This window comes from Oscarella lobularis, chromosome 2 (assembly GCF_947507565.1).
Source record: "Oscarella lobularis chromosome 2, ooOscLobu1.1, whole genome shotgun sequence".
Lineage (NCBI taxonomy): Eukaryota > Metazoa > Porifera > Homoscleromorpha > Homosclerophorida > Oscarellidae > Oscarella > Oscarella lobularis.
Window position 1 is genome coordinate 281766 of NC_089176.1, and position 13996 is coordinate 295761.

Here is a 13996-nt window from a genome sequence, read left to right on the forward strand (position 1 = left end):
TAGCGCGCGCCGATTCGAAAATGTCTCTACCTTACGACAAAATTCCGAAGCGACAACGCATGACGGCGTTATGTCGCGAAGAAAATCGTCTTCGAACGTTTATCGACTGGCCATTCGTGGAGCAGGGAGCGTGCAATCCGAAAGCCGTAAGTCGATTCTTGCTGCAACGACGCCATTCGTCGACAAAAGTCGCCGTTTAGATGGCCAAAGCAGGATTTTTTCACTGTCCGAAGGAAAACGAGCCCGATCTCGTCGCATGCTTCGTGTGCAATGTCAAGTTGGATTGCTGGGAGCCCCAAGATGATCCGTGGGCAGAACACAAGAAAGCTGATCCGTCGTGCGTGTGGCTGAAACTGTCGCCGAAGGAACGCGACTTTTTGAAGTGCACGTACGGGGAAGTAATCGAAACGGTGCACAAATGCGAGGCATATTACATGGTATGGATTTAAAATACACGCGTGTATATTGCTATTGATTTCATTTGTAGAAGAAGGTATTTGACGAGCAGCGGAATTTCATGGTAAAGGCAACTGAAGAAAAAAGAGACGACATTCTAGCTAAGGCAGCTAGAATGGTCTAACTCAAGAGACTTTATGCATGATAAAGTAATGGTACTGTAACGCTACTGTCTACTTCCATTATATTCATACTCCTCGTAGTTAAATATCGCCAAGGCTTCTGTGCCTTTATGGTACACAATACATTTATATCACGAAGTAAACGCTTTTTTGCAGCATGGTTAATTAACTAATTCTCGTACTGTTACACATTGTCTCGAATTTTCTCAAACAACTTGATCGTTTTCAATACCATTTCCTGAAATAAATTCTGTCTATTTTGCGTGTATAAACATATATTTTCAATTACTATTCTTTCAAAATTAATCATTTCCTCCACTTGACTCACGTTGCCGTCCCGAATAAAAGTCAGATCTAATAATTTTGTAAGCATTCGAAAAATAGATATAACAATCGAATGATAATAGACCTTTGAGTACGAGTGGAATAAAAGGAATCACAACACCGGCTGCATTCTCTACATGTAACACAAATTCTTTTAAGTAAATCAGAATGCTTCTTTGCTGCGTTACCTTGTGCTTTGCGGTAGGAACGAAAATTGAACGAAGGATCCTTATACCAACGTTAATTAAAAGAATTCTACCCTTACTGACTATTATTACCATCTTTAGCTCCAATTCATTCAAATGGCGTCCATACCTTTTCAGTATCTTCTAGGCGCAAAACGATAGTTATATCTTCCACTACAATTTCAACATAAACCCGTACTTTCCACAAACTATCTTCTGCTTTCACCGACGAATCTTGCAAAGCTAAGACAGTAGCAGCAAATGCGTTAAAGTTGCAAAGATCCCAACAGCTAAAAGACGCCTCAGAGTCGTAAAGGAGTCGAACAAAAATGTTACCGTTGAGCCAAACGAATGAAATACGAAAACGCTTTAAGCTTTCCTCTCATAGTCGGCCTCTCAGTTATTCTTGTTTTGACCCAAAGCATAATCTAGAAAACAAAACTTAGAATAGAAATAAAAAAGACAAATACCCACGTCGTTCAGCCTTCTGAGGACCAAGCCAAATCTGCAAGCGGTCGTCAATTTCCGCTCCATGACGCTTTCAATAAAATGACGCTGCTAAATAAAAGAATATTATCATAAGTACAGAGATTCTGGCAAACGACGTACCACTTCTCTTGAATCTAATAAAAGAGTGTCAGATGCTGTTATTTCAACGGCAATATCGATAGGATACATCCTTTTCAAGTCATTCCACGAACGCAGATCGTTGGCCTTATTAAAAAATATAGCAGATTTAAATATTTAGCAATAGCCACGTTACTTTAAGGGTAGATTCTGGAGAAATCAGTCGCAGTCTAAAAATTAATTAGTTTACGTAAGGTACGTGAAAATAACGCCACAAGTTCTTACCTTATAGGCTTTCCTGGCGAAGGAATCAGGGTTGAATTTACAATACCATCGCTCTTCATACGGTTCAGTAAAATCTAATTTCACAAAGAAGCCATCAGCCGTTTCAGACAGGCTTACAAAATTCTACTGTACAGCCAAATAAGGAGCCATGAGATTGAATTCTTTTTTCGTGAATGCAAACTGGTGAACCCAACGACCAAGAACGTCAGCAATCCTAGCAGCAAAAAAAAACATTTGTAGAAAATCGTCTCAAAAACTATTCAAAACCTTTGTTTCACTATAACATTGTTTTTGTTCTTCCTGTAGCTGAAGTAAATATAAATATACAGAATCGCAGTCTACAATAATTGAAAGAAGATCTTAGTCTCCCTGCTTACATTTCATCAAATTTCAAAATAAATTCGTGAACTTGCAACCGGCTTGGAATTAACAAAAAGAAGGTCTCTTCCAGAACGCCCTCTACAAAGAACCCTAGTCAATAGGAAGTCAGATCAGTGAAAAATTACACCACCGTCAACTTTCAGTTTTAAATCAGGCTCAACTAATATTTCTTGAAGTTTATCCAGCGTCCCACTGATGACTTTGCTGCATAAGAGAACTGCTAAAGAAACCTAATAGTCTCGCTGATGAAATACTTGTGATGAGTTGCCGTTGAACGTAAAACTAGCACAACGCTTTCATGCTCTCGCAAGCGAATAGTAGATGTTTCCACGTTCTGCAACAGAGCCAAATCAAAGTAAATAAAATATATCGATTCAGCGTGATAAAGATACTTGTACCCTACCAGATGAATAGCTGCAAACTGCGTCTTGCTAAGAGTCATAAAATAGCAGTTTCGCTCTCGAGTTCGAATCGTAGCTGCTCTAATAGACATGTCTGCATTTAAAAATTAAGGCAAGTGAGTACTTCTACTACCGGGAAGACTTGCTAATTAGCGCCCACTCTCCAAATTCGTCTCCTTCCCGAAGAACAGCGATCGTTCCCTACAAAAAACCACAGTTATATAACATGAAATCAACCGGATTTTTTTCTACCCGTTTTCTTTTAACTACTTCCACTGAGCCCTTGATAATGACGTAGTAAGAATCGGCAGGATCACCTTCTTTGAAAACTGAACGTAAACACTATAGACACGGAGAAAATCGGCACCTGATTACTTACCGATTTCGCCCGCTTTTTCTATTGCTTTGAACGACATAGAACTCGCTGTAAGCTCCTTCACACTTACGCTTTCACTTCGAAACCTCGGAATACGGCTGATTATCTCCATAATTAGTCTATTGTCGCGCTCAGAAGATCTAGAAAAGTGAAAAATTAAAAGCCAATCTTTAGGTGAGTGCACTTACGGCTTTCTGAGTTCGTTCTTCAGTTGCATACCCACTACCAAACACTCTAAAAAATCAAAGTCCTCTTGGAGCTGATGCCCGTCGTCAATTGCACTAGGATCATCATAGCTGGGGACGGGAGGAAGAGTGTGCGGAACATCAACGAAAACATAGAAAGACGAATCATCATCGGAGAAGCCTCTTTCCGCCACTAGAGCTAAAGCCCAGCCATTACATAATACAATTTACATAGTGTATATATGTATTTTATACCATTTCGTATAATTCCTTCTTCGACGAGAACCTGAAGTATTTCAAGAGCTTCTTTCCTTAGCACGATTTTTTTGGACCACTTCAGTATCCAGTCAATCAGACGGCATCCCGCTGCTGAGCGGTGGACGATTGTACCGTTTCTGGAACGAGAGCGATGGTTTTCAAGAACGCGCTGGGATGTCAAAACTGAACGGAAGCGTCGTGAAATTTCTATCAACTTGTCAGAAGTCGTCTTTCAAAAAGAGCAAATCTTGCTAAGACCATCAGACTCTCTTCTTCTCACTTACCATGCCGGCTTGTTTGATGTTTCTAAGTTCGTTTTGGGCTACAGAAAAACTTCCCAGGCGCATTTTCCTTTTCTCCCAACCAGCATCTGTGGATGGGCGGGAATCAGAACTGAAACACACGTCAGTTTACCGACCTTCATAACCCCCCACTCCATTGAGCAAGCTCGGAAACTACAAAATCTCAAGTCTGCGATGGATGCTTTATCGCCCTTATTCACCTCACCGTTTGACGTCTGAAACCAAGAGACGAACGCGGTTCTGGCTTGAAAATGATTTTGCTTGCCTGTTTCTCAGCGGATGACCTGAACATGTAAAAGAAAGCAGTGTCATTAATTAAATTAGTAGTAGACTACCGACTGGGTCAAAACAATCTGCGGTTGCCCGATTGCCTGCGCCATTGCAAATTCTGACTGATTGTGACGTCATAAAACGCAACGTGCATACCGATAACGCTTACGTTGGACTGAAATCAAATCGTCTAAAATGCAAAAGTGACCTTCTTTCGTAATATTCCAACGCGTTTCATACCAATTTGGCTCTCTTTTCGAAAAGACTGCCATTTCCGCAGAGACGAGACGTTCGAACGCGTCTAGACTCATTCGCCTTACAGAAAAATAGCGTTTTATGCCTTACTTAGCTCGGAAAGTTCGCTCGAGGCAGTTCGATGTTCTCCTTCGATTTTCCAAGCGAATGACGAGTTGCGCTCTCACTTCTCTGCGGATTTATCGTAGTAGACGCCGCTTTTCGCTCGAATTCGGTCGCGAATGGCCTCGAAACGAACTTCGTCCCATCGATCGTTCCATATCACGTGAATCGGACGCCCGTATCTTCGTGCGACGAAATGAGCGGCGAAAAACAATGAAAAAACGTGCCTAACAGCGTTTTCGTTTCGTCGTGGCCACGCTTTCTCCGCCATCTTGTCGAAGTAGGTGCGATATCTGTCGCCTCTAACCGAAATCGTTATGCAATAATTCGTCAAACCGGTATCGAAACCGGTTTGCTTTTTGACGCCTTCTTTCGAAAGAGCCAATGAGCACAAAAAGCGGAAACCAGCAAGCCAATCAGAGCGATGGGCGGGGCCATAGTATATAACCAGAACGCGCCCCCAATTTCCTTCAGTTGCGGCTGAGGGTGGATGCGTCGCGGAGCAATCTGCGTCTCGTCCTTGACGGACCGACCCGGGAGCTTTGGCAAAAGGCAAGTCTGGATAGTTGACTCAGCGTGGCCCACGGTATAATGCCGTGCCGGAGCCTGTAGGCAGGGCAATGGGGGGCTTCGGCCTCGGTCTACGCACTGGGATTCGCGATTACTGCGGTCTTATTGTCGCTAATGGGCACGACTCACGTTAGGCTCGAGTGAGAAACGGCTCAGAGGGGGTGTTCAACCATGGCCTGGTTGCCGGCACTTTTCTCACCCGACAGCGCGATTAGACCAAAGATAATCCGACCCAGGAGACTTCGATTCCGGCATGCACTGTCTTTACTGTCGACTCCTACAAACGGTGGTCGGCCGCTCTCCACTTCCAGTAGCCCCGGTTCTTCTCAGGAACACATACCGAAGGGTTTTTTGGTACCACCGCGCCGGGGGACTACGGTATTAGGGACCGTCTCTCATCCAGGCGGGTACCGGTGGGGTGGCTGATGAAGTCGTGGCTCGCCCGACAATTTTTGGAACGGGTGGCCATTGCTTTTGCGGTGGCTGCCTTGGGCTACGAAGCGTCCGAACCTCCGCGCGGTGTAGCCTGGATAGCGCGAATACGGACGCACAAAAAGGTACGTACAACGATTATTTGACAGAGACTAATTTTTTTCTTTTTTTTAGGTGGAAACGTGAACGAAAGAGCTCAAGAAAACGAAGACAAAACGATCAAATCGAAGAAGGAACGATTGGAAAGAATTTGCGAGCGAGCGAGTGCATGCAACGTTTTTTTCCTTTTTCGTATGAAATAAACTGTCGTAAAACTCTATGGTAATGGCTCTTCAGGGCTGTTTCTCGAAGCAACTAAAAGCAAACGCGATCGCAGTTTGATTTATCGCTCCGCGTCGGTGTCTCCAAACCCGGATTATCGGCGACGAAGTGGCTCTTTTTTCTTAGCTGCGCACGGGCTCCGCTTACTACTAGTAGTACGTTTAAACAGCGTGAATTGTTTGGACATATAGGCACCTCCTCAATACAAAAACATGCGCGTACAGTAGAAAAGAGAGAGGGGGAAGAAGGGAAACCGTCTCCTCTTAGTTACGTCACACTGTAACGTTGAAGTAGCAACCCCTGACAGGAGTCGCAGACACGTACGGGCTTCGCTGACGACGGAAGCGGCATTGTGTTATCCGAACAAGACCAGCAGAAAACGCCGCCGCAATTGCGACAGTGATGCTACACAGACAAAAGACAGTATTACTAACTATTGAACCTGGCGCTTGGAAAACCAGCAACAGCCTGCTTCAGATTAAAATTATTAACTCGTGTGTACCTTTCGTCTTGCTACTGAAAACGTTTTCTTGCATTGCTGACAATCTTTGATGTTGCGATCATCAACCCATTCGAATTCCTAATAAGATAAAACATAAGCTGACGTCAACTTAGAAAAACTGTCTAACTTTAATCGTGTCCGTCACTTGCTTTAGACTGTTCACCTCTTGCCGCGATCTGGCCATCGGAAGCACATGCATACACGAATAACAACTGTTGGATGTTCTCTTCCTACCTCTGCAAATGCTCTCCCATTTCAATAAGAGCCTAAGAAACGGCGTTAAAATCTTTTTTTTGACTGTACTCGGCCATTCATTCGTACCGATTCCTGCTCGTCGCAAACGGACTGCAATTCGTCGTATTTCGCTAATTGCTCCTACTCAATGCTTTCTGAGACTATATGACGCCACGGCTGAAAATTGACTCACCGCTGTCTCCTGGCTCAGTTTAGCTTTTTCAGACCTCAAAGCAGCCGATAGGACCGTCTCCTTGTTCAAGTCACCCTATAAAATAAAGAACCCCTAAAAAACTGCAGGTACGGACACAGATTATTTACTGGATACCTGCAGCTTTTCTAACCATTCTTTTCTAATCTTCAATTCTGTTTCAAATTCGGTTCTTAATTAATTAAAAGCGAGTTACATAATACTTAATCATTTCATGCTCTCACTTCAGCGCTTCCGTTTTGGCAAGCTGATTGCTGACCTGTTGCAAAGCTTCTTCCAACGACAAACGATTCGCCTCTGACTCCGTATAGCTACGACAGACCCACGCTTATTTTCTCTCTAAAGGCACTCAGCGTTTCTTCCAACCTGACACTTAGCTGTTCACACTGGTTTCTTAACCGATCTATCTCTTCTTTCATCTTAGCGTTTTCGCTCTCTTTTGTCCTGAATTTTTCCTCTCCCGCCTACAGAACGAAATTTTATCTGATAAACGAGGTAGGTAGGTAGGACCATAAGGAGGACCTGGTGCTTTTTATGCATGCCCAAATTCAATTGTTTCACGTCCTCCAGCTGCTTCCTCAGAGCCACAACGAGATCCTGTTTTTCGTGAATGTCTTTCTCCAGCAGTTTCATGGCCATCTGCATTGAATCGCCGCATAAGAAGCAAAGCAAACCTGTGCGATTTAATAACCTGGCATTCCTGTTTCATACTGGTTTGCAGCGCAACATCCCTTTCACAATCCTAGAAGAGAAAGCCCCATGGAAACGTGTTACAGCACCAAAACCAGTCCTACTTCTCTCGCTTTCTTTTCCGTCTCAAGCTGCTTTTGAATCTGAAGGTACATTTCATTCAGTCCCGTTCTATAAAACAATGAAATGATAACAAAAAAATCATCTAATAATAATCACTTACCTTGACTGAACGTAGGTTTCTCTTTCTGTTTCAATATCTGACATGGCGTTCTAGAAAAAGTACTTGACATCTCATTCTGATTCTATTAATTAAACGCGCTTATCCTACCTTCAACTTAATTTTGTGACTAACAGTCGTTTCATCGCGCTCCTGCTCAAGCCGTCCGCGATGAACTTGCAACGTAAGTATCTCTGTCTGAGCATCAGCCAACTACAAATAAAATTCCACAGGCATATATATATAATATATTCATGCAATGCGCCACCTCAGATGCCAGCTTTGCGTTTGTCCTCTCAGCGGATTCAAGCTTTCGGGTCAAATCACTGATAGTGCTCCTATGAACAAAACCAATCTCTTATTTTTATATAAATAACACGAATGACTAAACTCCTTACTGCAGTTTCAAATTTCGCTCTTCAAGATAAGCTTTCTGATCCAATACTAGCGTGAAATTTGGATCTTCCGGAGCATCAAACATTGCTCTGAGAATATATAAGGTAGTCACCCAAACCAACACTAGAAAATACGTACTTTGCATCTTCGTTCGATCCAGGAGGACGTTCTAAATAGTTGCCCTCTTTCAAGAACAAACTATAATCAATCACTCCCATCTAAAAGAAAATAGCTAAAAGGTAAAAAAAGGGCGCATTTTTTCTTGCCTGTTTGTCAAGGCTATCGCCTTTTAGACATAAATTGCAATCGACGACGCTCAATCCAACCAAGAGCCCAGCAATAACGGGGCCCTCTTCCCCAGCCAAAACGGCAAACGGGTCGTACCATTCCCTTATTTGAAAAGAAGAAAAAATTATATAGACTTTTACTGTGGTATTGATGAACTTACTCTATAATTTCTCTTTTATTGACCAAGAGAGCAATGTAGTCAGCTAATTTCTTCTGCATAGCGGCAAGTCTCAACCATGCCCGCCCTCTCCCAATACCACTCCTATATATAAAAGAAACGTGTCAAGAAAATCGTTTCCCTAATTAATTTTCCCATTCACTTGATTCCTGGTAAATTTCGAGCGCTCTGCACTATTTCACGGCACTCTTGCGATTCCTTTTCGAGAGATTCAAGAACGGCCCAAAAATCTTTTCGCAACGCCAAAGCAATAAGGCTCTTCTTCGCTGCAATAAGCCAGTGCTAACTGTTTCTCGCCCGAAACGAGTCGATTTAGTGCTTGCCTTTCAATCCGTGTCGTAGAACGTGTTCCATTATGATGAAAAATTGGCTGAGCGGCCCGTGATCGTCATCGAGCGTGCGTCCTGCTTTCATCGAAGACTCGAGGAGGCCTTTGATAGCCAGTTTTGCCATGTTCAGCAGATTCTTCCGCTCTACTTTCCATTTGTCAACTTCGGTGTCAGATAAGACTTTCGAATCGCTTCTTTCCTTCGAAGACGACAGCACGGAAGCCATTTATATGTGAACTAACTACGTCATCAATAGCCACGTGACCACTAGACGTATGCAGGGTCAAAATAATTCTAAAATCATCTCGTTCTTTTTTATTGAACTGTCTGTAGTACATAATCAGGCTTCTTCTAGACGCTCTCTAAAAAGAATAAATTTTTTCTGCTCAATCTAACCAATAATTCTGTATCAAACCAAAACTTCCTGGCAGACTCTAAGTTAGACAATAAATCCTAACCAAAACGTATGCAGCACTCATCACCTTATCAGCAAAACAAAAAAAGCCGTGCAGATGAGACGAGCAAGCAATCGAGCATTCTCTAAACTATAATAATGATAACAGCGATTCGTTCGAGTCCTGCTAGTGTCGTCTCAAGAACTTGGCTGCTGCACATAGGCCTGCATCGGCTGCGCAGGCATCATGACAACCTGAGGATATCCAGTCACATTTCCTCCTCCGGTCACATACAAAACCGTTTGAGTTCTCGGCGGAATGCAACAGTAACATTTGGAGTAACTCGTCCCATAGCAGAGCACAGTCATAAAGATACAAAACAGAAACATTATGGTAAGAAGAACAAATAAGATAATAGCTAACACCGACGAAGATCCCTCCTCAGACCCTACCCCTATGAGGATAGCTCCAGGCCAACCGAGAGACAAGGCGGAAAGTCCAATATTGATAGCCCAAAGGACGCCAACGCTATTGCAGATCTACAAGCCGCGTATAGAAAAATTACACATATTATGTGGTGAAATATATATAGCTCTACATGGGTTTTTGTCTTGGAATTGCGCGAGCGATCAGCCAAGAACGTCAGCAAACAAGCGATCATAGAAAGCTGCGAAACAAATAGGTAAAGCGATCGTAAGATTTGACATCGAATGTTCTTTCCAAGATAGTGAGCTGGATTGGAACGGAATAGGCAGCCATTATTCCGTCATCGTGGAAGAAATAGGAGTAGGTAGAGTAGCGGTTGTCGTCTTTGATCACGACGAAGGAAGCGTTTAGAACGGCGAAAAGAACGAGCGTGAGTAACGCCGCCGCAACTGTAGAGCGGAGGACGCTTTTGGGCGAACGATTATCACTGGGCATTTTTGGGCTTTGGGCCAGATCCGCAATGGACACGTGAACGTCTCACATGACGTAAGCTTCTAAAGAGTAAATAACAAATACTGTTTGAGAGTTCATTGAACAGCAGCATGGAGAATACCTCGTAGCAAAGCAGAGCACAGTGTCATAAAAATATCATAAAGAGAAATAAATAAATTGCGATTGAACGCTTCCTTGGAAGCCATAGAGGCGTGTCCTTTCAGTTTCACCGTCTCGAAAGAGAAACAGACGTCATCACCGAAAGTTACATAATTAGGAGACATGTGACGGCTACTTTGGTTAGACAGTACCAAGAGCTACACTCTTATTAGAGATTGCACGACTAAGAAAGATAAAATATCACAGCGATTGCAGTTCGAGTCCAGCTAGTCTCAATGACTCGGCGGCTGCACATAGGCCTGCTGCATTGGCTGCGCATAGGCTTCCATTGGCTGCGCAGGCACCATGACAACCCGAGAATATCCACTCGCATTTCCACCACCAGTCATATACAAAATCGTTTGAGGGGTCGACGGGATGCAACAGCAACATTTGGAGTATTTCGTAGCGTAGCAGAGCACAGTCATAAAGATACAAAACAGAAACATTATGATAAGGAAAACGTAGAAGGCAATAGCTAACGCCGACAAAGATCCTCCATCAAACCACGAAACTATGAGAGGGAGTCCATTATGATGAAAAATTGGCTGAGCGGCCCGTGATCGTCATCGAGCGTGCGTCCTGCTTTCATCGAAGACTCGAGGAGGCCTTTGATAGCCAGTTTTGCCCCTCTACTTTCCATTTGTCAACTTCGGTGTCAGATAATCGCTTCTTTCCTTCGAAGACGACAGCACGGAGGCCATTTATATGTGAACTAACTACGTCATCAATAGCCACGTGACCACTAGCCAGGGTCAAAATAATTCTAAAATCATCTCGTTCTTTTTTATTGAACTGTCTGTAGTACATAATCAGGCTTCTTCTAGACGCTCTCTAAAAAGAATAAAACTTTTCTGCTCAATCTAACCAATAATTCTGTACTTCCTGGCAGACTCTAAGTTAGACAATAAATCCCAACCAGAACACATGCAGCATTCAGCACCTTATCAGCAAAACAAAAAAAGTCGTGCAGATGAGACGAGCAAGCAATCGAGCATTCTCTAAACTATAATAATGATAACAGCAATTAGTTCAAGTCCTGCTAGTGTCTCAAGAACTTGGCTGCTGCACATGGGCCTGCATCGGCTGCGCAGGCATCATGACAACCTGAGGATATCCACTCACATTTCCTCCTCCGATCACATACAAAACCGTCTGAGTTCTCGGCGGAATGCAACAGCAACATTTGGAGTATCTCGTCGCATAGCAGAGCACAGTCATAAAGATACAAAACAGAAACATTATGGTAAGAAGAACAAATAAGATAATAGCTAACACCGACGCCTCAGACCCTGGCCCTATGAGGATGGCTCCAGGAAAACCGAGAGACAAGGCGGAAAATCCAATATTGATAACCCAAAGGACGCCAACGCTATTGCAGATCTACAAGCCGCGTATAGAAAAATTACACATATTATGTGTTGAAATGGTCAAATGGCTCTACATGGGTTTTTGTCTTGGAATTGCGCGAGCGATCAGCCAAGAACGTCAGCAAACAAGCGATCATAGAAAACTGCGAAGCAAATAGGTAAAGCGATCGTAAGATTTGACATCGAATGTTCTTTCCAAGATAGTGAGCTGGGTTGGAACGGAATAGGCAGCTATTCCGTCATCGTCATCGTCATCGTAGTAGCTAGAGTAGCTGTCGTCGTCTTCGATCACGACGAAGGAAGCGTTTAGAACGGCGAAAAGAACGAGCGTGAGTAACGCCGCCGCAACTGTAGAGCGGAGGACGCTTTTGGGCGAACGATTATTACTGGGCATTTTTGGCCAGATCCGCAATGGACACGTGAACGTCTCGTGACGTAAGCTTCTAAAGAGAAAAATAACAAGTACTGTTTGAGAGTTCATTGAACAGCAGCATGGAGAATACCTCGTAGCAAAGCAGAGCACAGTGTCATAAAAATATCATAAATAAAAAAAATAAATTGCGATTGAACGCTTCCTTGGAAGCCATAGAGGCGTGTCCTTTCAGTTTCACCGTCTCGAAAGAGAAACAGACGTTATCACCGAAAGTTACATAATTAGGAGACATGTGACGGCTACTTTGGTTAGACAGTACGAAGAGCTACACTCTTATTAGCAATTGCACAACTAAGAAAGATAAAATAATATCACAGCGATTGCAGTTCGAGTCCAGCTAGTCTCAATAACTCGGCGGCTGCACATAGGCCTGCTGCATTGGCTGCGCATAGGCTTCCATTGGCTGAGCAGGCACCATGACAACCCGAGAATATCCACTCGCATTTCCACCACCAGTCATATACAAAATCGTTTGAGGGGTCGACGGGATGCAACAGCAACATTTGGAGTATTTCGTAGCGTAGCAGAGCACAGTCATAAAGATACAAAACAGAAACATTATGATAAGGAAAACGTAGAAGGCAATAGCTAACGCCGAAAAAGATCCTCCATCAAACCACAAAACTATGAGAGGGGCTCCAGGCCAACCGAGAGAAAAACCTGAAAGCCCAATATTGATGGCCCACAGAACGCCAACGGTATTTCGAATCTACATGCCGCCTATAGAAAACATTAACTATGCATCGAAATAAGTTTACATGGGCTTTTGTCGTCGAATTTCGTGCGCGTTCGGCGATGAACGTCAGCAAACAAGCGATCATAGCAAACTGCGGAACAAATAGGTAAAGCGAACGTCAGATTTGACATCGAATAGTCTTTCCAAGATATTGAACTGGGTGGAAACGGAGTAGGCGCCCATTGCTCCGTCATCGTAGAAGAAATCCGAATCGTCGTCTTCTCGGATCACGACGAAGGAAGCGTTTAGAAATCCGAAAAGAATGAGCGTGAGTAGCACCGCTACGACTGTGGAGATGATGACGCTCTTAGGGGGACGATTTTCCATTTCTCTGCAAATGACGCCACACCCGCATGCGCATTGGTGAACGCAATAGATAAATTAGCAAAATAACACAAAATAACGATATTTGTTCCGTCAATAGCTCGGCTGCACGAGCGTCGTAGGCATCGCAACGACTTCAGCTGCATTTCCGTTTCCAGTCACATACTGAACCGGTTTCGGTTCCAGTTGAGGTGCACCTGGCGGACAACAGCAACATCTCGAATACCTCGTAGCATAGCAGAGCACAGTCATCAAGATACAAAAAATAAAGAAAAGAACAAGAAAGACATATAGAGCAATAGCTAAGCCTACGAAAGACTTTCCGTTGAGCAACGTACGCATGACTGAAATTCCTGGCAAAGTGAGGGCCAGAGCGGAAAACCCAATGTCGATCGCCCAGAGAACTCCCACAGCATTACGAATCTAAAAAGATGGCAGATTAATAAGTGCAATAGCACGTGGCGAATTGATTGAGTGTACACGGGCTGTCGTAGACAAGTTGCGCGAGACGTGAGACACGAACGTCAGCATACAGGCAATCATGGCAATCTATATAGAGAAAAAATTGATTTGGTAAGCGCGAACAATCTGGCCGGCGACGTCAATCTTTCCAAGATGGCGAATTCGGCTGGAATCGAAAAGGCGCCCATGTCGGCGTCTTCAAGCTTCCCGATGGAAGCGATCAACAAGCCCAAAACAGTGGCCGCGATCAACGCCGCTATGATCGTAAAGCTGAGCACGACTCTGGAAGGACGACTAGATCCGTTGCACATGTTCTCTTTGCCCTGCCGCATGCGCAGTCTTCACATACGTATCACGTG

At 43.7% G+C, this 13996-nt stretch overlaps 3 protein-coding genes and 3 long non-coding RNA genes across 9 annotated transcripts; 2 read left to right on the top strand and 4 right to left on the bottom strand.

Annotated features, from left to right (window-relative positions):
- The first annotated feature begins 14 nt into the window (after positions 1–14).
- On the top strand, positions 15–808 carry LOC136183545 (baculoviral IAP repeat-containing protein 5-like). The gene is made up of 3 exons (XM_065970220.1): positions 15–146; positions 201–437; positions 488–808. Exons 1-3 carry the CDS (start codon positions 21–23, stop codon positions 578–580), a joined length of 456 nt encoding a protein of 151 aa, XP_065826292.1. The 5' UTR covers positions 15–20; the 3' UTR covers positions 581–808.
- On the bottom strand, positions 613–4726 carry LOC136183537 (rap guanine nucleotide exchange factor 4-like). 4 transcript variants are annotated; one of them, XM_065970207.1, is made up of 29 exons: positions 4458–4726; positions 4353–4413; positions 4282–4302; positions 4182–4234; positions 4048–4126; positions 3959–3995; positions 3825–3910; positions 3538–3769; positions 3286–3481; positions 3101–3237; positions 2974–3050; positions 2855–2922; positions 2724–2802; positions 2575–2654; positions 2451–2524; positions 2317–2398; positions 2207–2245; positions 2072–2153; positions 1940–2013; positions 1851–1884; positions 1697–1801; positions 1562–1642; positions 1424–1515; positions 1287–1377; positions 1181–1231; positions 1091–1130; positions 988–1035; positions 868–932; positions 613–816 (listed from the first exon to the last, which is right to left on the bottom strand). In XM_065970207.1, the coding sequence occupies exons 4-29, from the start codon at positions 4220–4222 to the stop codon at positions 763–765; spliced, it is 2124 nt and encodes a 707-aa protein (XP_065826279.1). In that variant the 5' UTR covers positions 4223–4234; positions 4282–4302; positions 4353–4413; positions 4458–4726; the 3' UTR covers positions 613–762. The 4 variants fall into 4 exon arrangements, with proteins under 4 accessions (XP_065826279.1, XP_065826278.1, XP_065826276.1 ...); XM_065970206.1 differs by having other exon boundaries at positions 1181–1228; positions 1562–1645; positions 4458–4725; XM_065970204.1 differs by having other exon boundaries at positions 1562–1645; positions 4458–4725.
- Positions 4727–4967: 241 nt separating this feature from the next.
- Positions 4968–5841, top strand: LOC136200329 (uncharacterized). Its single transcript, XR_010673346.1, has 2 exons — positions 4968–5596; positions 5646–5841. It is a non-coding gene; the product is annotated as an uncharacterized lncRNA (long non-coding RNA).
- Positions 5842–5948: 107 nt separating this feature from the next.
- LOC136200328 (RUN and FYVE domain-containing protein 2-like) lies at positions 5949–9080 on the bottom strand. The gene is made up of 21 exons (XM_065990705.1): positions 8835–9080; positions 8654–8777; positions 8494–8595; positions 8312–8435; positions 8184–8263; positions 8048–8134; positions 7918–7987; positions 7761–7862; positions 7653–7702; positions 7534–7600; positions 7431–7481; positions 7262–7378; positions 7106–7203; positions 6964–7050; positions 6857–6911; positions 6722–6796; positions 6616–6669; positions 6529–6560; positions 6422–6470; positions 6295–6372; positions 5949–6197 (listed from the first exon to the last, which is right to left on the bottom strand). Exons 1-21 carry the CDS (start codon positions 9064–9066, stop codon positions 6060–6062), a joined length of 1872 nt encoding a protein of 623 aa, XP_065846777.1. The 5' UTR covers positions 9067–9080; the 3' UTR covers positions 5949–6059.
- A 52-nt stretch (positions 9081–9132) lies between these two features.
- On the bottom strand, positions 9133–10175 carry LOC136200161 (uncharacterized). The gene is made up of 2 exons (XR_010673302.1): positions 9834–10175; positions 9133–9774 (listed from the first exon to the last, which is right to left on the bottom strand). It is a non-coding gene; the product is annotated as an uncharacterized lncRNA (long non-coding RNA).
- Positions 10176–12315: 2140 nt separating this feature from the next.
- Positions 12316–12948, bottom strand: LOC136200147 (uncharacterized). The gene is made up of 2 exons (XR_010673299.1): positions 12874–12948; positions 12316–12824 (listed from the first exon to the last, which is right to left on the bottom strand). It is a non-coding gene; the product is annotated as an uncharacterized lncRNA (long non-coding RNA).
- Between the last annotated feature and the right edge of the window lie 1048 nt (positions 12949–13996).

Coding starts and splice junctions, on each gene's coding strand:
- LOC136183545 (XM_065970220.1), top strand. CDS start 21: ATGTCTCTACCTTACGACAAAATTCCGAAGCGACAACGCATGACGGCG. Junction 147..200: donor GAGCGTGCAATCCGAAAGCC/GTAAGTCGATTC, acceptor GTCGCCGTTTAG/ATGGCCAAAGCAGGATTTTT. Junction 438..487: donor AATGCGAGGCATATTACATG/GTATGGATTTAA, acceptor TTTCATTTGTAG/AAGAAGGTATTTGACGAGCA.
- LOC136183537 (XM_065970204.1), bottom strand. CDS start 4,222: ATGGCGCAGGCAATCGGGCAACCGCAGATTGTTTTGACCCA. Junction 1,802..1,850: donor CTCCAGAATCTACCCTTAAA/GTAACGTGGCTA, acceptor TTTTTTAATAAG/GCCAACGATCTGCGTTCGTG. Junction 1,036..1,090: donor TTCCTACCGCAAAGCACAAG/GTAACGCAGCAA, acceptor TGTTACATGTAG/AGAATGCAGCCGGTGTTGTG.
- LOC136200328 (XM_065990705.1), bottom strand. CDS start 9,066: ATGGCTTCCGTGCTGTCGTCTTCGAAGGAAAGAAGCGATTCGAAAGTC. Junction 8,596..8,653: donor CGAAATTTACCAGGAATCAA/GTGAATGGGAAA, acceptor TTTTATATATAG/GAGTGGTATTGGGAGAGGGC. Junction 6,670..6,721: donor AACTGAGCCAGGAGACAGCG/GTGAGTCAATTT, acceptor AGCATTGAGTAG/GAGCAATTAGCGAAATACGA.